Source organism: Peromyscus californicus, unplaced genomic scaffold (assembly GCF_007827085.1).
Source record: "Peromyscus californicus insignis strain IS unplaced genomic scaffold, ASM782708v3 Scaffold_7__1_contigs__length_154581171, whole genome shotgun sequence".
Lineage (NCBI taxonomy): Eukaryota > Metazoa > Chordata > Mammalia > Rodentia > Cricetidae > Peromyscus > Peromyscus californicus.
Genome location: NW_026294595.1, coordinates 80,789,902 through 80,817,823, shown reverse-complemented (window position 1 = coordinate 80,817,823; position 27,922 = coordinate 80,789,902). Strand labels below are relative to the sequence as shown.

Genomic DNA, 27,922 nt, shown 5'->3' with positions numbered 1-27,922 from the left:
TCTTACCCCTTTTTGCACATAAACGTCATCTGTTAACAACCTTTGGAAAACCAACAGATATTTCTTACATATATCTAGTGTGTGTTGTTCCAGGTTTAATTATATGCAAAGGAATGATACAAACTTGGAACATCAGTCCATAAACTATGAACAGATGGGTAGAAGTATTCGATATATCTCGATAAAACTCTTAAATCCATGGCAAATCTTGTCAATCATGGTTTCCTTTAAACAACCACATGAGCCAACACAGATCCAAGGTCCACCAGTCTGTGTTGTTCTTTTCTTCGTTATAACATACAAATGCCCATTTACAAATAATACACCAAAATGAATAAAAGTTTGGATACCAAAATGAAGATTTGTTCCAACTGACGCCGTGCCTTCTGTGTGCAAAGGTCCTTGTTTCTAGTCCATTCCCAGGCTCCAGTACAGGACACAATTGCAAAGGGAAGTGCTTCTAACAGTCATTTCTCTTCCTTTCCTGAACACCCAACTGTTGTGTCCACATCGTCACTGACTGAGTGAACACATTTCCTCTCTTGATCACGCTCGCTCTCTTACTGTAATCGGGGCCAGTACTGAGACATGTCAGGTTCACTTCCAGGAACTTGGACAGGGACTGACACTCCAGGGGAAATGAGTCCTGTAAATGAATTAAAAAAAAAAAAATACAACCACAGGGTAGACTCTAGAAGATGGCACACAGTGTGAACTTTCTAAAACTGCTGACACTTCGTAACACTTCTTTTCTACTTTATATTAAAAGAAAAACGTTCAATCATTAGAAAGAAAAGGAGACCTTTTGAAACTAGAGACTGTGTTCACACATACTTCATGAAACCCAAGTCAACCTCCCCAACATTTGGAAGTTCGTCAGTTCAGCCATCTCTGGAGGACTCATGTGGTACCTCCTCAGCCGGCATCAAGAAACTAGAAGATGTGTAAGTCTGCCAATAAGCACCCACATCAAGCTCAGTGGACCCTGTCAACTGTCCAGCTCAGGCCTAGATGTCTTCTGAAAATTTGATCTTGGGCCTTGTTTTCATACACGATTTCTGTGATCAATTCACCAACATAAATGATGTCTCTTTTGTCTCTATGGTGTCAGCTCACTAACTTAACTGAATTTCCCTTTTCAGTCAGTTTTCCCTAAAGGCAAGAGCAGTATCATGTTCAACCCACCCCTTAACGCAAGACCAAAAGTTTCTTTTCAAGTCAGCTACAGAACAGTACAGTTCATCAGCTGGCCAAAGAGGCCCAGTAGACCCCTCTGAACAGCTACAGAGAGCTCACCTGTTGAAGTGGTCCCCGAGGTACCCATGGGCTGACTGTTCATGTGTGTTTGCATGTGCGGAGGGGTGTAGGTATCATAACTCCGCCCATTTACCGAAGGGCTGGTGGGCAGCATGCAGGAGTACGAAGAGGTCTGGCTGGGAACTGGGGGCTGCCGGGAGAAAGAAAAACCTGTGATTACTGGAACCACACCACACAACCACATCCTGGGGTTCCTCCTCCCCAGGGCCTCTACCAATGAGCCTGGTCATTACTGATGCCTCTTTGGAATGTACTAGAATTCCATATAATGAGTCTAGGCTTGGTTCTTCATCATCATCCACCACCAGAGCAAAGTCGCCTGTGTGACGAATTTCTGAAATGTAGTAAATTCAAACAAAGGTCTGGTCTTGGCAATCTGCACTATGTTTTACCTCTGCTGGAGTTACTAGCATGAGAGATTCTCTCTTTCCATAAACCTGGATCTATTTGAGAATGCTAAGATCCCCAAATTCCATATTTCAACTGTGGGGCAGAAAGCAATGGGGGAACTCTTTGGAGAGTTTGATGGAGGGACCTTGGGAACCTTCCAGTGCTGGACTTAGAGGATTAGAGATTTTTTTTAAGACACAACCTGGAGTCATAATGGAGTGAGGTTAAAGAAGTCAAAAATGTCAGTGAATGAATGTAACTTCAATACAACCTGAGAATTAACTGACTTCTTAACTGACCCAAAAGTCCTGATTGAGTCTCATCCATAAAAGTGTGTTGCTGTCTTTTAAGCATTCAAAAATGGAAATGTTGAGGAGATAAATCTCTCTCAAAACTGAACAAGAAATAAAGGAATATGCAGACCCAGGATAAACCCCACATGGGAGCCCTCATGGGTTATTTGAGATGAGAAAACTCCTGAGGTGAGCCAATAGAAGCCTAGTGTCAGCAACAGCTGCTTTGCTCTGCAAATGCTTCACATCCCCAGACCCTCATTCTCAAAGACTGACACCCGCTGAAGGAAGTCCAGAGGAAGATGCCCAGTCTTTGTAAGACAGAGGATTTTGGTCAACAGGATGAAGCCATTGACAGAGAGACCACCCCTCCCCATTACAAAAAAAGGAATTTTCTCTGAACTGTAAAATCACAGATCATTTTTATTTTCTTTGTTTAATGAAGCCACTTACTTTTGTATCTGTACAATTTTTAAAAGTCCGTGTTTGAAATAAACTAACCCAACATATTTCTTTATATGTAGAAGCAAGCTTAATATAATTGGGCATCTATCTAATTTTTTCATTTTGTTTTTTCATGTGCACATTATGTCACCCTCACAGAAACCTAGATGTTGCTATAATATATAATACTGCACAATGCACTCAGTGGCCTCATTAAAGTCAGATGGTGACTGCTTATGTCAAGTTAAAAAAGGCAAGCAGGCCTAAAGGGCCCTGCCAGGATTTCAGCTTGCATTTGTTTCTTATTCCTACAATCACTTCCTCTAGGCAACCTGACTTCTGGAAAATTCCAAGATAGTTACAGCAACACTAACTAGTGGACTATTGGTCCCTTTGTTTACATCAATTGTACTATGGCCAATAAAAGCAAACGCAATAGAAAAGAAGCATGTGAATAAGTCCTCTAGAGTTGCCGATCTAGCTCTTCCAATATTAATCTGAAGACTGAGAAACTTTCATTTTAATTTGAATTCCAAACCTGGCAAAAAGATGTTCAATGGAGAATAAACAATCTGCGTAACCCCAGAACTGTTTCCAGCAGGGGCTCCTGCTGCCAGTCTCATACAATCAGGCCTATCTATCTATTGGTGGCACAATAGGAGACTTAGGAACACTGATGGAGAAGACCCATCAGAATCCCCCCAGCAAGAGTCCCCCCAGCAACAAAGGTCTAGTACATCCCAGAAGCATTGTACAGCTAACGTTAGAAAATGCCAGCTGAATCCAGGACTACCCCTAAGAGCACAGGCCAGGGTACTGAGAATGCCGTCAGCTTTCTAGGCAGCAAGGATTACCACCAACCTGTCACAGCATCTACAGCTGATACACATTAAATTTCAAGCAAACACTTTCTATTACATGTTTATTTTTAAATATAGAAAGAACTAGTTTCCTTCTTCTCGTAAATGTATTTCACCTGTGTAAAGAGGAATCTCACTTCTCAGTCCCCTTTTTTCTTTCTCACTAGTTTCTTACATGGAGCAAAAATAATCCTCAATATACTTCTGCTGATTCTGTATTTATTAATACAAACATACTAACATAAACACAAGTTTTTACACACGAACATCTTAGTTTCTTATGTTATGCCATCATTATTTCTGCTTTGTGGCACAAGCTTCATTGGTACCCAAAACAGACTTCACTGCCACCCAGAATTACCCAGCTAACATGATGATAAAAGGCACATTAACTTGGCTGAACAAATCGAGTGTTTGTTTTTCAAGGGCATGAATCAATCAATCAGGCAATCAATCAACTCGAAGAGATTGGATTGACTGTCTCAGAGTTGACTGGTCAAGCCAATCACTGTCACAGGAAGGACTCCCAAGGGGGTAAGCGCAGTGGATGGGGTCTGCAAGCCCTAACCCAGTCCTTGTCCTGTGCAGCAGGTGGCCAGCCTCTCTTACTTGCATAGGCAGGTTGTTTGCCATGGTGAAGCTGGGCATAGGTGGCAGAGCACTGTACGTGTTGGTGAGGGCGGTGTCTGTTCGGCCCAACATGGAGCCTGATGTGAAGGAGGAAACTGCAGAGAGAGAGAGAAAGAGAAAAGAGAGAAAGATGGAAGGTCATTTCAGGATGCGGGAGAGCCCAGGGCAAACAGATTTAAGAACATTTCTTGGCAGCTGGCATTTCAAGTTACCAGGCGTGGTGGGCTGTGGAATCGGCTGGTAGACACTGGTGCTGAAACTGCTGCTGATAGGGATGTGGCTAGGGGTGTTGCTGGCCTGTCTTCTCTGATTCCTCAGCTTTTCCTCTCTTCTCCATTTGGCCCTTCGATTAGAAAACCATACCTGGAAATGCGTGGAACAGGTTAGTTAGCCCTGTGCTCCCTACAGGCTCTGCCACAAACAAAAACCCCTCCATTTCCACCATCCTCTGTCCTAGGACAAGAGAGTCTTTGCAAACTGACCCTGTTACTAGCTATATAAATGATTGGTATACAGACAAGGCAAAGTATAAGACTCACAACGCATAAAGCCAACATAGTCCCTGGGTACCTGTATTCTGGCTTCAGGTAGATCGATTTTGGCTGCTAGTCTTTCCCGGGCAAACACATCTGGATAATGGGTCCTCTCAAACTCTGGAAGAGTGAGTTGATTTTATATGTTATTCCAGAACTACACAGAATATTTGAATGCCAGATCAAGCTGGCTTTTGCCAACCCACTCCCATCTCCTCCAAACAGTTTCCTTTCAAATAACTCTACAGTGTGTTGACTGTACTTGAGAGAACTCTCCCACCAGACTAAGTTAGGTTTTCTTTGGAATGACATTCAGTGAGTGTCACCATCTGTGACCTGAGACAGCCAGAACATCCTTTTCTTTGTATGTCAGAATTTTGATCTTTCAACTTCCGGGTATGTGAAAAGAAAGAGAATGTACATACACTTACACACCCTGAAAAGATGTCCAGAGGGGAGGGGGAAGACAGAAGAGGAAAGGGGGGGGGGGTTCAGACTTCTATGCAAAGGACCCGGGCTAAATTTCGCCCTTTGTGCTGTTGGTGTGGCATTTCCTTGGATTTAAGGCTTCTCGACTTTGAAGAATTCCCATCACCTTTCTCCAGAGCCTCAATCTGCTCTTGGGTAAAGGACGTTCTATTTCTCTGCAGCTTCCGCTTCAGCTGAAGCCTCATTTGAGCCTCATCCGAGTCTTCTCCATTTGAACTGATGGAGTTGGTGTTCTCTCCCCCGCCTTCCTGTTGCTGGCAACCATCTGCAACAAAAAGAGGAGGACAATAAGAGAGACTGGAGTGACATGGGGGCTCCTGATGGGACTTGGTACAGTTATGAACCCCAAGGACTGGCAGTCTGAGTCTCCACCGAGTCTTGCTGAAGTAATCAAGTGTTAGCCTTCCTTTAAGGACACTGGTACCTGAGTCGTTTTCCTTTCTGGATTTATCTAGATGAGACCTGACAGTACTCTCACAAAGCAGCATTTCTGAGAATGAAAAAGCAATCCAAAAAGTTTCCAGGCCAAACGATCTTCCTCTGCTGCCTCCTCACTTGCCTCCCCCAATTCCCTCTCCCTACAGAAAGTATTTACCTAGGGCTGTGTTGGGAAAATAGAGTGATGTGCAAGATTTCAGCTGATCTATAATCAGTAATTCCTATCTAATCAATTAGATGTTGATAGGTTTGTAGAAAATGCTATTAAGAAACCAAACCAAGCTTGTAATCTTTAAAAAAATATTTATCTAGTTTTTATTTGAATTCTGCACAGTCAATTTCATTTTAAAGGTTGTGAATTTAGAAGTGCTTGCATTGTTCTGCAGTTTTATTCAACCATTGTGTGAGTGTGTTTCGCCTTGACACCTATTACGAGCACAGCTGTAATTATATCATCACCAAGAACAGGCTATAATTGCTGAAAATGGAATTTTATATTTAGATAAAAGGACTGTCCATTCTTTGTAATGTGTTGCACCAGAGAAAAGTAAGATTTCTTTTAAATTTTTAACGTGTAATTTTAAAAAAGAAATCGTGGAGAGTTCACTAACTAGCTAACTATGCTGTGCTGCAGCTGAGTCCTTGGCATATCATTTAAGGGGTACATTTTTAATTAGGGCATTTCCACCACTTTTAATGTAATTTCTATCATTAAACAGGGAAAGTTTCATTGTTTTCCTTTGCGCTTGGTGGAGAGCTATGCACTTGGGCTAGCTGGCTCTAGCCGGTGCACCTTGCCTGCAAGGCGGCAAGCCTGTGAGAAGGGAAGGATCCCGGCCCTGGCTGGGCTTCCCAGGGCACTGGAGGCTGAATCTTGGGTCCCGAGGCCTGTGGCCCCTACGGGATACCAACAGGAACGGTCCCCCTCCCTATCCTAGAAACTTGGCCAGTTTGGGGGGAGGGGCTGCCAGGCCTCTGTGGGAATCGACTTGGCCAGGAATATCATTTATAACCAGGAGACAATGGGCAGCGCCTTCAAAGAGTTCAGGGAATTGTGACAGGATCTAGTGGGATCTTTTCAGGAACTTTGAAATGTTTTAAAACCCCAACTTTCTCCCCCATTTAAACAGGCGGATTCATCGGCACTGGCCACCATATGGGCCCTTGGAGATCTATTGAGATGACCACCAACACTTGAATAGCGAGGGGCTGCTTTTCAGCACCACACAATGCCCCGCGAGTAAGGGAAACTATTAAACTCCTGGGGCAGGAGCGTTGGCAAACTTTCGTGGGCAGAATTTTGAGGCCACAATGAGCGCGGACAACAAAAGGATTCTCTTGAGGCGTGCAGCGGGCCACATTGTGTTACAAGAAGCCCAGTCAACAGACTTTTCAGCGAAGTGTGTTAACCTCTCTGCTCTGCTATCATTAATCACTGTCCGGAGAGCGGGCGCCTCGGTGCTATTTAGGGCGCTTGGCTGGGCGGTGGTGGTGGATGGGGGGCCAGGGCAGGGGGTAGAGGGAGGTGGGGAGGGTGGATGGGGAGCAGAGCTGGGGCTGAGGGGAGGCGGAAGGAGAGAGGCTAAAGAGAGAGAGAGAGAGAGGAGGGAGGGAAGCAAGGGGAAGAATGGCGTGGGGGAAGGGCGGAGGGGGGGGGGTGCTTCAAAGAGATAATGGCCGAAAGGTATAAGAAGGGACAGCGGGGAAAATGTGGAGAGGAAAAAAAGAGATTGGAGGGTCGGGTGAGACGGGAGAAAACGACGAAAAGGAAGAGGAGGAGGGAGCGTGTATTGGTAAACAAGCCGCAGGCGTCCTGCCCTACATCAGATGAGTGGGGGAGGGGAGGGTCGCCTGCTGGAGGAGACACGCCGCCGCACTCACGTGTAGGGGCACAAGTGGCTGTACTAATTTGCTGCCCCAGGTCTCTGGAGGACTTTTCAAAGTGTTTTTTTCGGAGTGGGGTGGGGAATGAAGAGGGTCTGTCCCTTTTATTGTTGGATTCAGTGAAGGAGGCTTCCCCCCCCCCCCCCCCCACCAAGCTGTTTGGGTCTACCAGAAAAGTCCATGGTTACTGCTTTTGGAAAACAGAAGCACAATCTGGCCTGGTCACTCATGCCACCATCCAAAAGGAAAGCCCTGGACCCGCCCCTGTCCTTTCTCTAGCGTGTTATATCTTGCCAATTAAACAAAGCTGGAGGTCTCCTTCAGAAGACGCCTGCAGATAGCATTCTCTGTTCTCATCTGCTTCTTTGACGTCCTCCTAATTTTAAAGCGTCGGAATTATATTCATTGCCCTCCAAGCTCAGACACTGCTCATACACAAGCATGCACCGGAGATATAAGCCTAGGGCTTACACTGGCTTGGGAAGTGGTATTTAATGAGGAAATTAAGTGTATAGGAACAGGAAAACTGCCACTTTAAATCTTTTTTTCTCTTTTCATTTTTTTTTAAAGTGGAGTCAGAGTCAACAAGGAGAAAACGCTGCGGGATTCACCACGACCACCATTACATCTTAACCAAGCCAGAGAGCAACATTGGAAATGTGTTCACTGCTCTAAAATAGCAACTGTTTGCAGCCAGGTGATTGAGTGGTCACTTAGAGCTGGGTTTTTTTGTTTTTTGCTTTGTTTTGTTTTTCTTTTTTCTTTAGTGGCTTTACCTTCCACCCTTAAATCTTTTAAGAAACTAAAAATAGAAGTTAGAGCTTTCTAATTCCCCACAAGATAAACCTAAGTGGCAGACAATTAAGATATCTCCTTTAAAAGGCGCCCCCTCCTAGCGGCGTAAAGAAGGGACCTTCAATGGGCGCCGTACACCTCCCTGCCTAATCCGAGCTGAGAGTGAAAGCGCCTCCCATTATCCCAGCCCCAAGACCATCTGACGCAGGGGATAGGATTTGTTTCCTGGAAGAAGGAGAAGGGAGAGAGAGAGGGAGAGGGGGGGAAACAGAAAAGAAAGAAGAAGGGGAAAAAAGACGCTGGGAAATAAAATCATTCCTTAGTTTCTTAGGGTCTTAATCAGTGAGGCGGAAAATAAGCAAGAAAAGATAGCAACGCGGTTGCGGAACCTTTTCAGCTCTGGAGCGCGGATCAAAACATTGAACATCTGTTGAAAGGAGGCTGACTAAATCCTATAGAGGGCCTGGGTATTATGGGGGTTGGGGCGAGGGGAGGAGATGAGAAAAAGTGTCTTCGTGATCCCTAAAACCACCAAATCGCTGGAGAATTGGGGCTGGATAGAGTCGTCTCGTTATTGTCAGGCCACGTCGTCAGGATTTTATTCACCGCCGAGTGGCATAGATCAGATGGAAACCATATTTGTCTCCCTCAGAGACCTAACCTCTCCTTATGCTTCTGGAAAGGGACTCTTTACAACCCAAGATCAGCATCTTGGGCCGGGAAAGGGGGCCAGGGAGGGAGGGAGACCCTCTTAGCACCAAAAGGCCAGAGGAATCCCCAGGAACTTAAGCCTGGAGAACTGACATTCACCACCAGAGCCCGAGGTCCCCACGCCCAAGATTCTAAACTCCTTTCGAACCACGCTTCCACCCCACGCTGGAGGCGGGGCAGAGAGCCTAGAGGGAGAAAGCATTTAGATGGGGGTAAACAGGGTGGGTGGGTGGGACGCTCAGGAAGTGTATGGACCAGTATTCTCTAGTAACTAGCTGCATTAAGTTAAAAGACCCTGAACTAGCGCCACCTCTCGCCCCCAGTGGTCACCACCAGGCCCTTGCGGTTGGTCTGTAGCTCTGCTTGCTCCCAGGGTTGAAAATCTGTCCTAAGCGGGCGGGCGGCGCTACCTCTAGTGGAAGCTACTGCCCTGGACTTTAGTCTCGGCACCTAGAAACAGGAAAGGGATGTTCATTCCCTGGTCCCCAAGCAAATGTGAGCTCTAAACACCTAGGAGACCCAGGAGTGGAGGCTTCTGGGCTCAGCCTTCCTAGGTCTGAGCTTCTGGGCCTATTGCCTACAACTGAGACACCTTCGATCTAGTGGGTGGGGAAGAGGTCAACAGGACTCTGGAGTGCTGGGGGTGGAGAGTGGAAGGTCACCAGATGGAGTTCCAGCATCACTGGGATGTGACCTATGGGTATGCATGCGGGAATCCTACAGCTTCAAACGTCAGTCGGTGCGGGGGTTGGCTACATCTTTCCCTAGCCGGTCTTACTGGAGACTGCAGAGAGAGCCCTGGACCGGTTGGACTCTGATCTCCAACTCTGAAGGCTGCAGGTTCGAGGTTACGTGAGCGGGGTCACCCAAGGGAGTCTGGGCCTGCGCATCAGGAAGCCCGGCCCTGGCCAGAAGCCGCGGCGCTGGGAAACCAGAAAGGAGCGCTTTTCTCCCTATCGTCCCAGTGTCCGTCCTATATTGTTTTCTGCTCTTAAAACTGACATGTCTAATTGGCAATTGGTGCCGAATCGTGTCCAGAGGTCTCTTGTGGAACATTTCTACAGCTGTCTCCTTCAACTAGACGCTTATTCATGTCGCCTTAATGAGAAACAAAACGTTCTCTAATGAGCAATTACAGAGCGACAGGATTGTCCCCATAACAAATTCTTGCGAGTGACAGAAGCATCCTTTGTACAAGATATTTCGCATACTGTTACCGATTTTCCCTTCTCTAACCCGGCTCTGTGGAGGCGCCCTGCACGCGGGGCTGGTCCAAGAGCTCACCGATTCGCAGCAGCCCCTGAGCAGTCCCCGCGTCGCCCCCCGGCCCTGAGCCCCCAGGCTCTGTGGTGCTCCCGGGAGTGAGACGCCACGTCCCATTATCCCGCATATTATCTCCTTGTCACAAGGACAACAAATACCGATTAATCTTCGGAGTAAACTGTTTCCTGTTCTTGACCAAGTTACCTCGGTGTGAGTGGGAAGGAGCCGACTCACCCACTCCTCTTCCTACATCCTTCTCACAGAACCTGAGACAGGACGACATAGTTCCCATCTGTCCTCCCAGGCCCAGAGCCCCTCCCTGAACCTACAGTCGGGTACTCAGTTTCCCTACCCCACTTCTAACCAGTGCCACCCATAGAGAATAAGAACTGGGACCTACGGGGGCGGGGAGGGGGTAAGTTGTTAAACTTGGGGGAGGAGACCACCACTTAACAGTGGCGATCTTCAAATCCGGGATGCGCGTGGGGACGTCAGCCTCTCCTAACCTTACTCAAAGTCAAGTCATTTGTCAATTACTTCAGAAGCAAATGATACAATTATGTTTACCTTGCAGTCTGTCAGTGTGTTAACTTGTCCCACCTGCACGGCAAGTGGGCTCTACTGCATTTTAACACCAAATCTGAATAGGGCGCCACGAGGTTCGACCTTGTACATGCACAACCACCTAGCCGCTTCCTACCACTGTGGACATACATAACCCTCACAGTCAACAATATGGTTTCACATATTTCACACCAGTTACACGAAGTGTGAGTTGAGGTACCCAAGCCTTCCAGGGCAGTGCCCTCATATCTCCTAGGCACTGGGAGCCCAGGAAAGAGTTACAGGAGGATGGCTGCTTGAGTTTTACCTTGTGTAGGTTGCCCTGGTACTGAAGTCCCGGGATACCAACCAGGGCGCGTGCCCCAGCTTCCGGTCTGCCCGTTCAACATCCTTAGTTTATCATACATGCCGTCTGCGCCCATCTGTTGCTTTTCGCTAGCCAGGTTGCGAAGAACTCTGTTTATTGATGATACCTGCAAATCAAACCAAATGGTAGTGTCTCCGCAAGACACGGTCACCCCTTCTTAGGTCCCCCTCTCAGCTCTCCCAAGTTTTAAAGAATGACCCACCACACATGCAAAAGCTCCCAGCCACCCTGGGCTACTCTGGATTTTTAGTTATTATGTGGTAAAAAATGTCAACTTTCACTTTGTTCCTGGAAATGAAGATGGGTAAAGAGAAAGGAGCAATCCTTTACCTCTGAAGATATCACTAATGACCTAGCTCACTGGGTTGCTTGACTTTGTTCAAAGACTCCTGATAAAAGATTTCAACTTAATCTAGAGGTTTATTTTATTGTAGAGCATAAACGGATGCATGTTTCCTGAAAGAAGCTCCAGGCGTGTGCTTGAGTGGGGGGGGGGGCAGTTAGAATCTGGTTTTCATTTTCATTTTCCTCCTGGATTCCAGTGTCTCTCCCCAGTTCCTTCAAGCCCTGGTTGTCAGTATGCAAATGAAGTGAACAACTCCCCACACTTGACACCCATTTTCCGGATGGTCAAAAAGTCAAAGCACACCTCTCACTATCCCCTAGGTACCATGGAGACCCGTGCAAATCAGGAAAGAGAGGAGACAGCCAGACACTGGGAGGGAAAAGAGCGGGAGAGCAAGAAAGAGGTGACAGAGAGAGGGAGAGAGTGAGGAGCTTGGGGCAAGGAAGGCGAATGTTCACAATGAACTTACACTGGGTATGTTATCGTTGGTACAGACCCCCTCGGATAATAATCTGTCTCGGATTTCCCAAGCAAAGATGGACGGGCACTCCCGTTTATACTGGGCTATTTTGCTTACAACTTCTGGAGTCGCTACTCTTGGTTTACTACCTCCGATTGCCCTGGGTCTGATGGAGCCAGTCTCGTAATACCTGCCCAGAATTTTACTCACACATCCGTTGGACACCTGCATAGGGGAAGTGGACAGAAAACCACATTATTAATAATTTCAAGACAAAAATAAAATTGTTTAAGTATGCATTAAACAATGACAAGCTTACGTTTTCATTGTCCAGCACTTGGACTTTTGCATCTGCATGGGTCTATAACACAAAAATATACCTTCAATGGTACGAGAACTTACTGTAGAGAGCTTTCTTTCTTAAAATTACATTTGTAGCCCTAAAACTACAAATAGGAGGATACTTTTAAACACTTTGAATTATCTTAAAAGCTTTTAAAACTATTTTCCTAAACACTGTGTGAAGATGCATCAAAATAAAGTCAGGTTATTGTGTATGTGTGTGTGTGTGTGTGTGTGTGTGTGTGTGTGTGTGTGTGTGCAGAGCTTGCTTAAAGTAATATTATGTTGTAAAGAACAAAGGGAAAACTAACTGAATATTTTATCTTTTTCCTTTAAATGTTTGCCCAGTTGAGCAATGTGAGTTAGAGGAGTAAATAGCATTTGCTTTCTGAAAATCCATGTACATTCTTCATATGCATGAAAAATGCAAACAAATCTCCCAAAATCTGAGGTCAACACGGAATGGGGAGAGGGGAATGAGATTATCCCAATTTATATAACTCAGCTCATTACAGTTTTACACTGTTATCATAATGAATGTTTTTACTAAATGAAAAGATATATATATATTTTTTAATTCTCACACATATTTTCTTACGCAGATGAATTATCTTACGTAACTGACTGAGTGAGGTTGAAAGAGACAGGGACCATGGTGGAAGGAGAGGGGAAAGTCGGAAGGTAGGAGAGTTGGTGGGGATGAAGTGGGTGAGGGCAGGGGTCCATAATTAGTAGCGTTTACAGTAAGAAATGAAGAGAGGGCGGCCTCGGGGGCGGGGGGCGGGGGTAGGGGGCAGCGAGTGGGACAGCCACGGGAGGATCACCTGCAGAATTCGGGAAATGTCGCACGGCCGGGCCCCGCTGTGAGCTAGCTCTACGATCTTCTGCCTGGTGGAGTCCGGCAGTGGCCGCCCGTTGACAAAGACACCACCAAGCTGATTCACTCCGCTGTGACCTGAGGAAAGGAGGAGGAGAGGAGAGCAAGAAGAGAAGTAGTAGAAGGAAGAGGAGGAGGAGGAGGAGGAGGAGGAGGAGGAGGAGGAGGAGGAGGAGGAAGAAGAAGAAGAAGAAGAAGAAGAAGAAGAAGAAGAAGAAGAAGAAGAAGAAGAAGAAGAAGAGGCACAATGCAACCTCAGCTCCCTGCCAAACTGTGCGAACCTCAGCAATCAGGTCCTGATTTAAAATTAAAAAAAAAACAAAAACAAAAACAAAAAAAAACAACAACAAGACCACCAGCCATGCAGGGCATTGGGCAGCCCAGCTTTAATACAGACTGACCCTGCCCACTGGACTATCGTCAGACTGGGAAAATACCCAGAAACATATCCACCCAGTACCACCATCACCCCAGTCCCCTGAGTCCATTGCCCCCTTCATAAGCACTCCAGACCTGCTTGGAACCCACAAGGGGCATACAACAGCTCTTAAAATCTCCTCCCTACACATCACCTCTGAGTGCCACCACAGAGTCCACACTGGAGTCTCTGCCCTGTTAAAACAGCACTGCGAATCCCAAGCTCTGAAACGGCTAGGCAGCATATCATAAACCTTTGCATCGAGATTTAGCACCGTGTGTGTGTGTGTGTGTGTGTGTGTGTGTGTGTGTGTGTGTGTGTGTGTGTGTAATAATAGAAAAGAACCCGAAAGACAAATTTGTAGCTAGTGAGCCCCAATCCGTGCCTCCACAGCAGACAGGATTGGAAGCCCCCATCCCCACAGTGGTCAGCTTGCCCCCGCTGGTGAGCAAAGCCTGGAGTCTATGCACCCCCCACCACTGGCTTTACTTCCACTGCTGAACTCCACCCTCCCCCTCAGCCAAAGACACGAATATTAACAGAAACCCAAAACAGAAAGAAAAAGACCATATCACAGTGTCCCCCGTCCCTCTTTCAACTCCTGTCTGACAACCTCATCCCATTGTCTGGTCTTAGAGACCAGGGCGAGGGAAGGAGCGCCTCCCTGAATTATCCTCCTAGGAAACAACAGGCATACAAATAAAGCCAATCCCCTCTTTCCACTTCCTCAGACATCTCCAACCTGCAGCCCCGTCTCTAGACAGAAGCCCTCTCAGGAGAAGATGTGGTTCCAGCTCCTCTCTTCTCTCCTCTCTTCTCCTCTCTTCTCCTTGGAGCCTCCTGATAAATTGACTCCAAGAGCCTGTGCTTCTTAGCAATAAATAAGCTCCAAATATAGAAGAGGGGGGAAAATATGATGAGCCTCTCTGACATTTGTCTTTAAAATAAAACTAGCTGCACGTCAAGTTTGAGCTTAATTTCTGGAAATAGGCGGAAGTCGCTCCGGATCATGCATGGAAGGCTAATTGAAAAGATCAGTCGGGGCGCTTGTGGCAGCCTTGTCACTTTGTGACAGTGCTCCGCTCCGGGAAATTGCATCGTCACGACAAACGGGACCGTGATAAAACGACCCTTTCCGTCCCTATTTGTAGATCACTCAGACGAGAATGAACTGCACTCGTCTCCCCTTAGAGGGGAGCTGCGTTTTCAGGGTAGCCCGAGGCTTGAGGCTGGAGGGGGGTTATAGCTCACCGAGGGGGGGCGGGGCCTCAATTCGATGAGAAGTGACAGGCGTTTAGGGATCTGGGCTCCGGCCGGCCCGGGCCAGTGCAAGAGGGTACATTGCACATTGCAGAAGACAGTCGTTTCTCCAACCGGGCAAGGCCTACCCTGCGCTTCCGGTTTCTCTCAAATTTTCTTTAACTTCTACCTTGGTTTTCTAAGTCTCATTTACCACGCAGGTTATGGAGGCCCGTCTCTGGGCAAACCTTCCCAGAAAAAGAAAGGCCGTCTCAGAGAAATCAAGAGAAACTTTCCAACCAGAGCCAGGGTAATTCCCAATCTACAGATGCCAGAGCGTAGATTTTCCTCCTCCTCTATTGCAAAATATTGCAAAATAACGTGGCCAGCACCTCCACATCTGCAGCCCAGCATGTGCTGGTCCGAGAGACACTGGGCCAAGGCGCCTCAGCCAGCATCGAAATGGCAGCGAAGAAACATAGCTCTAAATTCCCCTTTAGAGGTTAAGCCTCAATCATTGTGTCCCTTCCCTAGGGACTGCTGGCGTTCTCGCCCAGTGGCGATGATTATGCGCCTAGAATTCGACCGCAAAGCTTCTAATAGGAAAACATATGGTGTCAATTTGGATGCTCCGCGCCTTGCGCACACTCGGGAACCAGCGGCACAAAGCCTGCAGGCCAACCCGCGACCCGTGCCCCTCTGGGCCTGCCAGCCAGGTCATAGCGGAGTGGCAAACGCTTGTGGATGAGCGCCTCGGCCCACCTGAAAACCGAAGGCTGGGGAGTCTGAGCTCCAGGGTATTCGCTTCGCCAAGGGAAGTGTCTCCCGGGCCAAGCCCTTGGGTCTAACAAGTTCTGCACAAACACAGCTGCAAAGCTCCCACCTTCGCTCCCTTTCCTCAGTTTAGCGCCCCCCGCCCCCCAGCTATTCCAGAGCATGGATCCGAGCTGCTGGGGATTCTCTCCAGCCAGTGCATTTCACAACCGCAGGTTTCTAGAAGACCTAGGCCTCTCTACGCCCAAGCATAGTTGCATCCTTAAGCCTGTGTAGACTCCCTAACCTTAACCCAGCCTAGTTTCACTGGCTGCCAGGCCTGACTTTTAGGTTTAACTCTGTCACATACCAGCAGCCATTGACTAAGCAGAAAGGTGGGGGCCCAAAGGGCCTGGCCAAAGATGAGAAGAGGGGCACAAAGGCTTGGAATCAAAGGTACCAGGAGTCTGGGTCAACCAGGACCCACGTAGCTGCACTTGCTGGTGCAAGTTTTCCCAATTCCTGACCCGCGCAGCCTCCACTCTCTTGCCGGACCCTGTAAACCCTTCCTTCTACTCGCTGTGCAGTTTACTTTCCCACCAGGGTACCAGCCCTGGGTGCTCCACTCCCCTTCCTTTCCAGGCCTGTAGCTAGGGTGGGGAGGGGAGGGGCTGGCCTGAGATGGACTAGGGGAGGGAAGCCCCCCACCCATTGGGGTCGGAGGAGATGTTTAGTCTTGGCCAAGCCCAAAGGGGCCTCCTTCTCTTCTCAGGAAGCCTTCGCCCCGCCCTGCTCAGCCCAGCCCCTCTCTCTGGGGTCAGAGCCCGGGCAGGGGCGGGGAGGGGGTATGAGTTACAGGATTTGGGGGGGGGGATGGGGTTTCTCCATCGCAGCTTCAAAAACTCGGGCGAGTAGTTTTGAAGGGCCCAGCCCCTTCCCTTCTGGAGCATAGTAGAGCAAACGCCTCCCTGCCCTCCCTCGCGGGCTACTTGGCACACACCGTGTGCAGTCCGGATAAATTCCCCAGGCCTCCTCCCTCCCGCCCAGTGGCCTGGACTCCCCAGGGCCCAAGACTCTGGGCGCTCCCCTAACCCACCGATCGGCACGCCTCCAGCCCAAAAGTCCAGCGAAAGACCCGAGACACTCACTGTTCTGCATGCTGGCGCTGGTTGGCGGCCTCCGGGTCCCACGGGGCTCGAATGCGGGGCTCTATTAGCAAAAAAAAAATTGGAGTTAATCCCGGGCTCTGCACAGGTAGGCCTGTACTCCTACTGAGGAAGACCTGGTGCCCGAACTGGAGAATCCTCCTTTTCTTAGAAATTGAGCTACTCAACCGCTTGGGGCGATCTGAGGGTCACCTAGCCCTGCCTTCCTAGACATGCAAAATGTACTTTGTGAGCTGCGAATAAAATCATCTAACATTCATAATCAGTTTTCCCAAATATTTTAGTAATTAGCCTTTTAATCGGAGGAAACAATGACCCGGTTTTTTTTCCCCACCTGTACTATGGTTTTTTAAAGACTCTTTCAGGGTTTGAAGCCCCAAAGAGCATCAGAGAACTTGCCTGAAAACCGGGCTATGTGTCCACTCTTAGAACAGAAGATCTCACACATCTGCTCGCCCCTAGTTAAAGTCTTCTGCCTGAGACAAAACAGAGGGAGAGAAAGGTATGTCAAACTGGCCCCAACACATAGCGTGACTGGTTGTCTGAGGCCCACTCTCAACCCAAAGTGAATCCAAGGCTAGCTCCTTCTGCCTAGAAACACTAAGACATCATACTTACAGTGGCCTCTCCCACAGAAATCCAGATCCTTCGGAAAATGCTACTTTGGTTAGGCTTGGCTTGGGGAATCTAGAGTTGTGGTCTCATCGGGGAAAGAGGGAAGGCTTAAAGAAAAGGAGCAGAGAGTGGAGTAGAAACAGCTGAGGGAGGAAGCTAACTAAGCCCCGAGTGTGGAGGTGAAGAGAATTTAAGGTCTTGGTGGTGCCTGAGGATGCGGGTCAGGGAAGTCTGGGTGAGTAAGCCTCAGACCAAACTCCCTCCCTTCCCAAGGAATTTCAGCACCTCAATTGTCCCAAGACCCCTAGAACTAAGTTCTTTATTCTTTTATCCTTCACTCCCCCCCACCCCCACCCCCAAAAGTCTTCCCAGTCAGACCCTCACAACCAGTCTCTCAGCTCTTTCGGGACTTAGCAAGTGGTGAGCCCAACTTTTTACCCTAAACCTCATTTATTGTAATTAACTTTGCTTTTAGTGTTTAGATCTTCCTCTCTTTTCCTGTACTGTGACACATGCTGTCTACCTCGCCTCACTGCTTTAAAAAGTACAAACAGGAGGGGGTGAACACGGTCGACAAAGTCTACAGACACCAAACAATGGCTTCTATTCTGCTGCTCTCCCCAAACCCAAAGAGCAAAGCCGAGAGACTCTCAGGCCAGCAACACCAGGTCCAAGGAAAGGAACCAGCAACCCTCCAACTCACAAAGGGAAAAGGGGGACTCTTCTCCCTGAAGTCCTGACTCACTCGAGCGCCCTTCAAGGCTTTCAGTCCACCCACCCTCCCTACCTTCCCTCAGAAAGGGGGTTCTGGGAAGAGAGGTGGGAAAAACAGTAAAGTAATTTCTTGTTATAAATATCTGGGGGTAATTGTGTTGCTGGTGTGAGTTGTTAGGGGCTGTAAAAAGATACAAGGGCACCGTGGGGAGCTCAATTGGGAAGGGAGAGTTACAATAAAGAGCCCATTCAAGAGGTTTGCCCAGGAAAAAAAAAAGAAGGGGGGGTTTAAAATAATGAAATAGTCACAGCATCATTTTTGTTTTATTTTAAGAAATTATTCTTTTTCCTCTTTTGGACTGTGATGATGATTGATCTTGCCACCCTATAAATAATTCCAAGAAATACATTTTTTTTCTCTTCAAGACCTTTTATGACCTAACTTTTAAATAACTGAGATGGCGACTTTTTCTCAGTGTCTGATTAGGACTGGACATAACAGAGGGCTAGATAACCCCAGTGGGGTTGGGTCTCCTAAAGCTTCTTCCCTGTCTCTAGGTCAGTTCCCGAATCCAAGATCATATCATGAACAGAAATCCCACCCAGAGCAAAATGTCCATCCTACCTATAGATAGGACTGAAGCTTGCAAAAGGCAGCAGGTGGATAGAGATGGGGTAGAATTCTGCTTGGACCAGTAAGTTCCTCTGTAACCACATTTTACACAGCCTCATGTCCCCATCCTGCCTGGGACCTCCTCGATGCCATTTTAGAAAATTGTCCAGCTGGTCCCTGAAAGAGCTAGCTGATTACTTTTCCAAGCAACTGGGAAGGTGATAGCATTTCAGGTTCCGGTTTTGCTTGGTTCCCACCCTTCTCTCGTCTAAGAAGCTATCTAATTACCTAAGTAATGGTGAACACTCAGTGCAAAAGCACCCTGGGAAGCAGGGCACACCCTGCACCCGGAAAGCAGTCCAGATCTTAGAGAAGCTAGACCCCTTTGCCTTAGCCCAAGCCCCCAGCCCAGGCCAGGGCTTTGTATTGCCCTGGAGGGGCTGTAGACCTGCATCAGGGCTGAAGGAGTCTCTAGAAATCTCCAAGGCCACAAGGTCTTGGTCCACATGTCCATTGGACCCCTGCCCTCCCCACTCCCTGACCCTAACACAAGCCAGAGCTTTCACAGTATGCTATTGTTTTAATTATTTAAATTTCAAAATCTATTCCCATATTCCTTAGCTGAAGTGTTAGGAGAAACTTGGTTTCTCCCGCTCCAGATTCCCCTCCTAGAAATTAGCAATTAGGATGACAAAGTTTACTCTCCAGAACTGAATGATAACAACTAATCAATTGCTTTCAAACATATGCAAAGATCGCCAGCAAACCCCTGTCAGTGACAACAACTATTCTTTCTCTTCGGTGAACTTGCTAGGCTTTCAAGCATTTTAGTTTTTCATTTCATTTTCTGCTCCTATCTCCTTCTCAACCCTTCCCAAGTTCGAGTTTACTGTCCAAAATGGCTTAGAAAAGTGTGTGTGTGTGTATGTGTGTGTGTGTGTGTGTGTGTGTGTGTGTGAGAGAGAGAGAGAGAGAGAGAGAGAGAGAGAGAGAGAGAGAGAGAGAGAGAGAGAGCTCACTTTGTTTTTAAACTTTTCAGAAAGCATCTTTAATGAAAGGCCAGGTTTTTTAGCACTCGAAAAAAGAAGGCTTCTCCACTTGAAATTCAAAGCCATTTCCCTCAATTACACTTGCTAAAATTCGAGGCTATTATGGCGCAGGGAGACTGAGGAAATCTGCCCCGGGAAAGAGGCAACAACTTTCTGAACTTTGAAAAGCCACTTTTCCTCCTGGGGTCTTAGAATCCAAAAGCTCTCGAATTACTCTCAGACTAATTAGCTGGGAGAGGACGTGATCCGACGAGAAGGAAAGCCAATGCTTTCATATAGATTTTTTTTTCTTTAGGCCACACAAAGAAAAAAAAAATCAGTACACTCGAAAGGGAGGAGCAAACCACCTTTCCAGCTCGAAACTTGTTGAAATGGCAACACCGGGTAGCGCTTAGTCAATGGAAGACATGGGAAAATACCCACCAAGAGCCGGAGGTGGGAGTCCACGGGGCAGGGAACACCCCAACTTTCGCAAGATAGAGTTGTGGGTAGCCGGGAGAGCTGAGGGTTTGTTTGCTTGCAAGTCCGAGCTCCGCGCTTGAGTGAGGCTGAAGGCGAGGGCCCTGGGGCTGGATGGAAGCTGGCAGTCCTAGGGATCGGCTCGGAGCTCCCTCGGAGAGCGCATCGGACCGCCTCGGCCTAGTGGCTTCCCTCACCGCTGTCGCTCGCTCCGGGTTTCTCGTGGCCTCCAGCGCGCGGCTGCGGTGCCCATCGAGTCCGGCTCCGGCTGGCGGCGGGCGCAATGACCCTTTGGCGCTGGACTGCCGCGGGCAGTCCTGTGCCCGGGAGGATCTTGCACAAAGCCGGAGCGCGGGCTGGCGGGAGGCGGTGCAGAAAGTCGGCTGGTTGGGCGCTCTCTGCGCGCTTGGCTCGGCCCCGGCTGGACAAAAGCATCGCCAGTGGCTGCTCTCCGCGGCCTGGGGCACAGCGGAGCCTCTCGGTCCTCTGCCGCTGACCGCGAGCTTTGGGAGACGCTGCGGCGGAGAGCTGCGGTTTGCGGGGGCGCCTGCAGCCGAGCTGCTTGCTCACCGAGAGCTCCAGCCGCACTGGCTCCGTCTGGTGCTGAGCCAGCCACCCGCCCGGAGCTCCGCGCCGCGGCGGCGGCTCGCGGACCGTCGCCCTCCGACGCGGACTTTCGCTGGAAGTAGAAAGTTTGGGCTCCTGCGTGGAAACTTCTCCGGCCCAACTCTCCCGGCGTAGCAGTGGGGGAGGGGACCGGCGAGAGGGGAGGAAAGAGGAGAGGCAGAGGGAGAAACCTGCCTGGGTATTGAAATGTAAAAGAAATCGAGAAGAAAGAAGCGGACTCACCTTTAAGAGGCATCCTCTCTCTCGTCGTTGTCAAAGCTCCTGTCAAGAGTTTGGTTTGGTTGGGCTTTTTTTTTTTTTTTTTTTTTTTGGGTTTTTGGTTTTTGTTGTTTCCCCCCTGTTGTCGCTTAAAGACCACAACGGTTTGAAATGATGGTATTTTAAAAGAGTTGCTCGTGAGAGTTTTCTCCACGGACGCTGCTGGGTTGGTGTGTGAGAGCAATTCTCAGATCCCTGGGAAGAAGACAGAGATTGACAATAAAATGGGCTGTCAGCGGCTGGAGAGTGAGAGATAAAGAGTGTGGGTGAGGGAAGTGGCTGCAGCCAGCACACCTATGCTGATTGGTGATGGCTCAAGTGTGTTAATGTGTGTGTGCCGGCGCCCGGCCTCGCCTCCACCGCTCCTCACTGGCCCATTAGCGAAGCCTGACCTCTGTCATCATCCTCCAGCAAAACACTTCCTCCTGCGCCTGAACCAGAGCGGGAAATGAGGCCGAGCCACGGTTCGCTTTTCAAACCCACTAATCACTCCGCAACATGCAAATGCACCGCTCGCTCCCACACAAAATATTGCTTTATGCAAAGCAGCGCCGGGGCCTCGCGCCAGCCGATTGGATGCTCCCTCTCCCTGCCTAGTGCAATTGGTCGGTTTGTTTGAATATGAATACACTTGTTTTCGGCTCTGCCGGTGGGTCCCGGCTTCTCTCTCTCCAGCGCTGGGCCCCCCGCTCCCAGGCTCGGGCGCTCGCCGAGGTCTCCCGCTCCACGCGCTTCGGCGGCCAGCGCTGCGGCCGCGAACTTGATCAGTCTAATGGAGGCCTCTGGGCTGGAAGTCACGCTCCCCCTGGTAACCCCAAGCTGGGCCAGGGGCTCCCAGCCCGTGGAGGTAGCAAGTTTTATCATCTCTACGAGGTCCTTTCTTGCCAGTGTACAGTGGCCTGCTGCTCCGCCCCCGTCCACCCTAACCTCCTACCCCTAACCCATCCCGGCCTTGGCCCCAGGACACAAAGTACAGCGCCGGCGGCTCTCTAGTCCACCTGGCCTTTAGCAGCAAGAGAAAAGAGGAGGGGGTGTCCCTGGATCCCAGCAGCCGCACTCCGGCGATGGTGGCACGGCAGCGATGCCTAGGCCTGAAGAAGGCCTCCAGGCCGAGAACTCAGCGAGGCCCGCGGTCTCCCCGGGCCAGGCCTCCCAAGCCTGCCCATTTCCCCACCCCACTCCTGCACCCCCTGGCCTTTTCTTCTCTCCTTTCTGCTTTCCGAAGCCACCGTGCTCCGCGGACGCACTGCCCCAGCCTGGAGAGGCCCGAGTAAACACGCCACTTACTTTGTGTACAGAGGAGTCTTGTGAAAAGCTCTGAAGAGTCCTCACCAAACACTCTCCAACTTCTCCCACGTGCCATTTGTTGACTAAGTGTGGCAGCTTTTTCCAGGCGGCCGAAAGGAGGGGAAGATAAGAAGGGAGGGGAGGTAGTGGAAGCCTGGGGGTGGGGGTGGGACTTGACCAATGCTGGGCGAGATTCTGCGAGTGTGTGTCCCCGCTGGCTTGCTTGGTACGTCAACGTGTGTCGGTGTAAGGAACCGGTTATCGGTGTGTGGTGCCTATGTATCCCCGCCAAGACTCCCTTTCTCTTGGGTCAGCTCAGTCCACGGAGGCAATTCCCCTTCAACTGTTGCCAGAAAACCGGCGAGGAAAGTAAGTAAATGGCTTTTCCCTTCTGACCACACACCAGAAGTCCATTTGTTGAATGCCGGACATTAGGATACACCTCAGTACACTCCAAAGACGTCCCTCGGAGACTGCAGTTTAGGTGACAGGGGAGTCTTGTCCCGCGCTGTCCCTCCGGAGCTCCCTCGCAGCCTGCGTGTTCTTGGAGCCGAGAAATATAAGGCCTGAGGTCCGGAAGCACTCAGGACCCAGCAAAAGGGGAGTGGGGTTGGAAACGCTGGGGCAAGGAGGCCGAAAGCCCCCCCTGAAGCCCTCGATTCTTCTGACGTAGGGCAAGAACCGAAAGCCAGCCTTCGGCAGTAGCCTGCCCACTCAGTTCATCTGCGGCAGGCCCGCGCTGCCGAATCCCCTTGGGAGTTGGAACCAGGTGGACGCTGCAGGCTGCCTCTGAGCCGGGTGGGAGCACCCTACTCAAGTCCTCGCCCGGGACCCAGCAGTGCAGCACCCAGGAACCTTAGCAGAATTCTGAGGACAGAAGAGGCCTTCCTTTACTCGAGCCTGAGGTGGGTTCGCACAACCCGCTCATCTCCTCGGCTTGAGGAAGGTGACTGGCTCGGTCCCTTCCAGAGGACCAAGGGCACTGGGTCCGGGCTGGGAGCAAACTCCGGCCAGAGGCTAAGAAGGTGGCGCTGATGCTGGGCAGGCGGCCTCTAGTGAGAGATTTCGTAGGAGCGCGACTTTCAGAGGATCCCAGGAAGTCCGGCCTGGAGTCTGGGTCCCAGAGCAGAGGAGTCTTCATTCTCCATTTCTCCCTTTTTACATCTCAAGCAAGCATTAAAGAAGCATAATGAAAAGTGGGGAGGGGGGGGTCCAGTGACTGTCCCAACTGGAGGCGGCGAATATCATTTTTACAACCTCTCAATTAGCAACCCGGTGGATTAGCACCCTCTTAAGCTTTGCCTAAGAAAGAAGCAGCCATAATCTTGTTGCTATTTCCCCCCAGGGCACTGGCTCTTTCAATCAGCTCCTTCTCCCACCCACCACCCCCACCTCACCTCGGAGAAAAGTTTTAACAACAACAACAAAAAAAAAAAAAAAATCAGAGGAGGCTAGAAGCCTGGAGTGAATGCGGCTTACGTCATTAAGTGGGGATGGGGGCTCCGAGTGGGACTCTTGGAAACTGCACAAACAAGAAAAGAAAGGACTTGGCTGCTTCTAGTGTGTCAATATTTGGGGAGGGGAGCTCAGGAACAGAAACAGGCAGACAGTTTCTGGAGTTTAAGGAGAAGGGTAAGAACCAGGAACGCTCTCTGTGGGTTAGTCTCAAAGAGCATGGAGGAGCTGTTTTGTCTTTGGTGGATCCTCATTTCTGCCAAGTACCTGCTGTGGGGACGACGAGAACTGGGAGGAGGAGAGCTAAAACCAGGGTGCAAGCCGTCCACAAAATTGAGACAACACTCAGGTCGCCATTTTAACTGCGGCTTCCAACACGTCGGAGGCCCATTCACTTTCCTCCAGCGCAGGGATGGATAGGCTGGCGAAGTTAGGCTTTAGGTTTTCTTCTCCCCCCCCCCCCTCCTTTCACCACTACTCTTTGCTTCTCTTTCCTCCACTCCACCCTCTAGCGCTCGCGGAGGGGACCTCTTTTCTGCTGGCAGGAGTGTTCCCGCAGGGGCCGCGCCGTGGTCCCACCGGGTAACAGAAAGCAGTTGGTGTGGAGGGAGTGGCGCTGGGGGGCATCGCGGCTTGCCCAACCGTATTCAGAACCTCTAGCCAACATGGAGGCCTAAGTGTGAGTCTTCCTCAGAATCTCACTCCCAATAGTCCCTGGCATTTGCCTGTGCCCACCGCCATCAGGTCTCCTTCCCGAGAGCGGCCCCTGGCGAGGCAAAGGAGTGCCCAGCTTCAGAACCACCAGTATTCCACTCGGTGTGCCGACATCCCCCCAAACTCCCGTTGTTTGACTGGTCCAAGCTGAGGTGTGGTGCTGGTACCCTGGGAAGGATGAAGATCCATTTCTTTGAAGGAGGAAAGTCTCAACAAACACCTGCAACGCTTTACAAAGCCCCAAACGTGTCTCTTTCTGCAGGCCCTGAAAGGTGGGTTCCATGGATTGCCTGGCTGGCAAGCAGGTTAAAGGGTCACAGAAAGCCAAGGCCTCCCGCCCTAGCCACCGAGTTCCTGCCTTCACTCTCTGCTTTCCCCAACAACCTGGCGGGAAAACCTCTCCCAGGCTAACCTAGCCAAGCCCAGAACAGTACAGGAGAGCCGAGAGCCGGCCCAGCGGCGCCTCCAAGCTGTGGCAGCGCTTGGCTGGAAAAAGTCACGGTGCCCTCGCCTTACTCGCCTCCTGCCAAATGATTAGTGCATCTGTGAGCTTTCTGGGTTCGGTCCTCTTCTATTCATATTGGGCAGCACCTCTTTTCCTCCACTTCCTTCCTCTCCTCACCCCCCAAATGCTTAAAAGCAGCCTTGTCCAGCCAGAGAGCATCCCAGCAAAGAGATTTCTTGCAGGCGGCGAGTTAACTCCCAAGCCTGCCTTCGGCCGCGCTTGTCTCGAAAGAAACTAGGTTCCAAGTTCCTAACGCATAGGGCACTCCAACTTTCCATCATTTTGGGATTTATTTTATTTTTTGGCTGATGGAGTGTCTAGAAAAGTTCCCTTTCTATTCCTCCAACCTGGGACATTCCTTCAAGTCTCCTCTACCTCTAGCCTCTGCACTAAAGAGGCAAGAGTGCAGCTTTAAAGGAAAAGCTAGCTAAGGCCACCTCAGTCACCTCTCTCTAAAGAACATCTCCAAACAGCTGCCTGTCTAAAGGCCTGGGACTGACTGGTGCAATTTGTTTTGTCCAGGAGCTGGAAACACACAGGCCCGGAGCTCGAGGGTTTTGAGTCTGGGAAGGAGAGAACCAAATGTCAGGGCTGGCTCCTGGCTCGCTCCAGCAGCCCGACGGAACTAAGCGCATCCTGACGGGCTTTTAAAATGACATTGATTGGGACAAGCTGTTTCCAACCCCAGTAAGAGTTAATCTCCCTGTTAATCAAGGCACTAAGGGGCTCAATGCGAGTTTTATTAGCGACTGGAGAACAGAGGCAGTAGCAAGGGATCAAAAACTGAGATCCCAGATATGTTGTCAGGGCACAGTCTTCAAAAAAAAATGTATTTTCAATTAGAGAACAGTTTGGGTCTTTTCATCATTTCGAACCCAGTCTCGCAGATGGTGACTAAAAAGCCTTGCTAGCAGGGAAAAACCTTTGGGGGTCGGTAGTCCGGGACAGAGGGATGGGGGGGGGGTTAAGGGCTGGTTGCTTCCGGGATCCGGGGTCCACCCGGGAGAGTGTGGAACCCTGAGCTCAGGGCCCTGAAACTAGCATTCCTCCCGAAAAGAAAGAGAAGGAAAAGTGAACCAACAAATAGTATCACCAATACTGGAACCCACCCCTCCAGGTCTGCCCACCGCTCCAGGCAGGAAGAGGGTCTGGCCCAGGCGCCACTGCCAGTACACCAGAAAGTTCTCTTGCAAAGATTCTTTCTCTCTCTCTCTCTCTCTCTCTCTCTCTCTCTCTCTCTCTCTCTCTCTCTCTCTCTTTCTCTCTCCACCCCCCCCCCCCCAGAAGCTGGATTCTCTTTGATTTTCCTTTCGAAATCTACAATAAATAAACTCCTGGGCATTGAAGAAATTTGAATACTAAGTCCTCCAATAATTCAAATGATACGAAGTCTGAGGGGGGGGGGGGAAAGACACGCCAATCGGATTTGTCCTCTGATCAAGGAGGGCACGGGAGTGAGACCGCAGCAGAGGAGGTCCCTGGCTCGCCCTGGGCGCGGGGCGAGGACTCTGGTCAGAGGTAATTATGTCACCGCGTTTTCTCGCCCTGACAGCCGAATAAACACAATCTCCAATAAACATCTCTAATGAGGGAGGAGGCCCGAGGATGGCTGGGTTTGATTTATGACTGGAGGAGAAGGTCCACTTCCTACTGCGAAGCGGGCAACCTGCTCACATTCAGCTCCCGGAAAAGGAACCCGCGGAGGAGAGGACCCCTGTCCAGGTAAGGTGCGCAGCCGGGTGGCTACTTTGCCTGTGGCATCGCTTGTAGGCAAGGCGCACAGAGGGGACTCTCTCAGAGTTCGGCGTGAATCCTAGGCACCTGTCACAGGTGCTTGAGATCCAGCTGAGCTGTAAAAGTGCCACCCGCAGGTCTAGAGGGAGGGCACCAGGAGCACGCCGCCGAGTGGTGTGGGAGAGCTCCAGGCCAGGCCTGCCCTAAGGCCTCGTCAAACTTTCCCGTGGGGTGCTCAGCCTGGGTATGCCGTATCGCTTAGGGCTTAGCTAGCTGCGTGATTTTCCAAGCGGGCAGAGAGACTCCTTAGTCTAAGTTTGGGGTAAACTCTTTCTTGACCACTTCGGGAAAGTTCCGGCCTTCCGGGAGCCAGAGCATGGCTGGGCACCTCTCTCTAGGGCACTCGCTCAGCGGCCGGCCGCTCTGCCCTGGAGGAGCCCACCCGCTTCCCGCCCAGACAGAGAGCTCAGCCCCGGCAGTAGCCCTCTCCCGGTAACCCGAGCCCGCGTTCTAGCTCAGTGAGAATCGCTAATTATTAGGTCTTCCGAAGGGAAGCTCAAATCACACGCTGGGGCCTTCGCGCGCTGCCCAGCTCTGGAAGGCCGCATTCTTTCGTCCTCTGCGCCTTTCGGGGGAAGCGAACCCCAGCGTCTCTGACTTCGTTAGGGAACACGCATCTACACATTGCAACCGCGGGGAAACTTTTGTCGCGCCTCGCCCGACCTTCCGCAGGGTGCTTCCACGAACCCGGCGCGAGGTTTAGTGGCTTCTCCAAGCGTGAATGTCGCTAATTGCCACGGAGGAAGGCGTGTTGCAAACTGCATGCCCACCGCCTGCTTTTCTTAGGATCTCAAGCGATTTCTTTAGACTGCAGCCACAGACACCCCCCGCCCCCCCCCCCCACATCACCCTCAGCTCAGGGCCAGACAGGAAGTCCACTCTTGAGATCACAACATTTTTGTTACTTTTATGAAAGAAGCGTGCTTCGCAGACACATCCCCCACCCCACCCTCGTCCCACTCCCAGTAACTCCCCTTCCATCTTTGCAAGCCTCGTTTTAAAAGAAAAAGAATCAAGCCCGAGGCCACTCGGGGAGGGCTTCTGCGACCTGAGGACACCGGTTGCGGGCAGCGGAGAGGGGCGCCGCCACCAGCGCCGTGGGTCCCAGCTAGAACTAGGGCGGTTACCTGCGAGGCGAGGGCGGGGTGGCAGGTGAGCCTGGTGCCGCCGGTTCCCACACTTCTCACAGCCGCTTCTCGGGGAAAGTAGCAGATCTGACAGCCGGGTTCTACGCGAGGACCTGCCCCAGAGTT

The 27,922-nt window shown here is 50.2% G+C and overlaps 1 protein-coding gene and 1 long non-coding RNA gene across 10 annotated transcripts in view; one reads left to right on the top strand and one right to left on the bottom strand.

The window, feature by feature from the left end:
- Nucleotides 1-126: 126 nt before the first annotated feature.
- Pax6 (paired box 6) lies at nucleotides 127-27,922 on the bottom strand. Of its 7 annotated transcripts, none has more exons than XM_052726541.1 (14): nucleotides 27,797-27,922; nucleotides 20,879-21,109; nucleotides 16,979-17,055; nucleotides 16,562-16,622; nucleotides 12,951-13,081; nucleotides 12,104-12,145; nucleotides 11,794-12,009; nucleotides 10,919-11,084; nucleotides 5,063-5,221; nucleotides 4,505-4,587; nucleotides 4,147-4,297; nucleotides 3,914-4,029; nucleotides 1,297-1,447; nucleotides 127-646 (listed from the first exon to the last, which is right to left on the bottom strand). In XM_052726541.1, the coding sequence occupies exons 4-14, from the start codon at nucleotides 16,569-16,571 to the stop codon at nucleotides 561-563; spliced, it is 1,311 nt and encodes a 436-aa protein (XP_052582501.1). In that variant the 5' UTR covers nucleotides 16,572-16,622; nucleotides 16,979-17,055; nucleotides 20,879-21,109; nucleotides 27,797-27,922; the 3' UTR covers nucleotides 127-560. The 7 variants fall into 7 exon arrangements, with proteins under 7 accessions (XP_052582501.1, XP_052582502.1, XP_052582500.1 ...); XM_052726542.1 differs by lacking the exon at nucleotides 27,797-27,922 and adding an exon at nucleotides 22,202-22,308; XM_052726540.1 differs by lacking the exon at nucleotides 27,797-27,922 and adding an exon at nucleotides 21,209-21,546.
- Nucleotides 22,888-27,922, top strand: part of LOC128102624 (uncharacterized) — a 106,234-nt gene continuing 101,199 nt past the window's right edge. For all 3 annotated transcript variants that reach the window (XR_008215473.1, XR_008215474.1, XR_008215472.1), the window contains exons 1-2: nucleotides 22,888-24,642; nucleotides 26,428-26,597. This is a non-coding gene — a long non-coding RNA (uncharacterized LOC128102624). The remainder of the gene's footprint in view (nucleotides 24,643-26,427; nucleotides 26,598-27,922) is intronic.

What these genes read in the sequence shown, in the direction of transcription:
- Pax6 (XM_052726541.1), bottom strand. An exon ending in TCCACAGCCCACCACGCCTG is followed by an intron (nt 4,030 to 4,146) that starts GTAACTTGAAAT and finishes CTCTCTCTGCAG; the next exon opens with TTTCCTCCTTCACATCAGGC. An exon ending in CTCGGGGACCACTTCAACAG is followed by an intron (nt 647 to 1,296) that starts GTGAGCTCTCTG and finishes ATTCATTTACAG; the next exon opens with GACTCATTTCCCCTGGAGTG.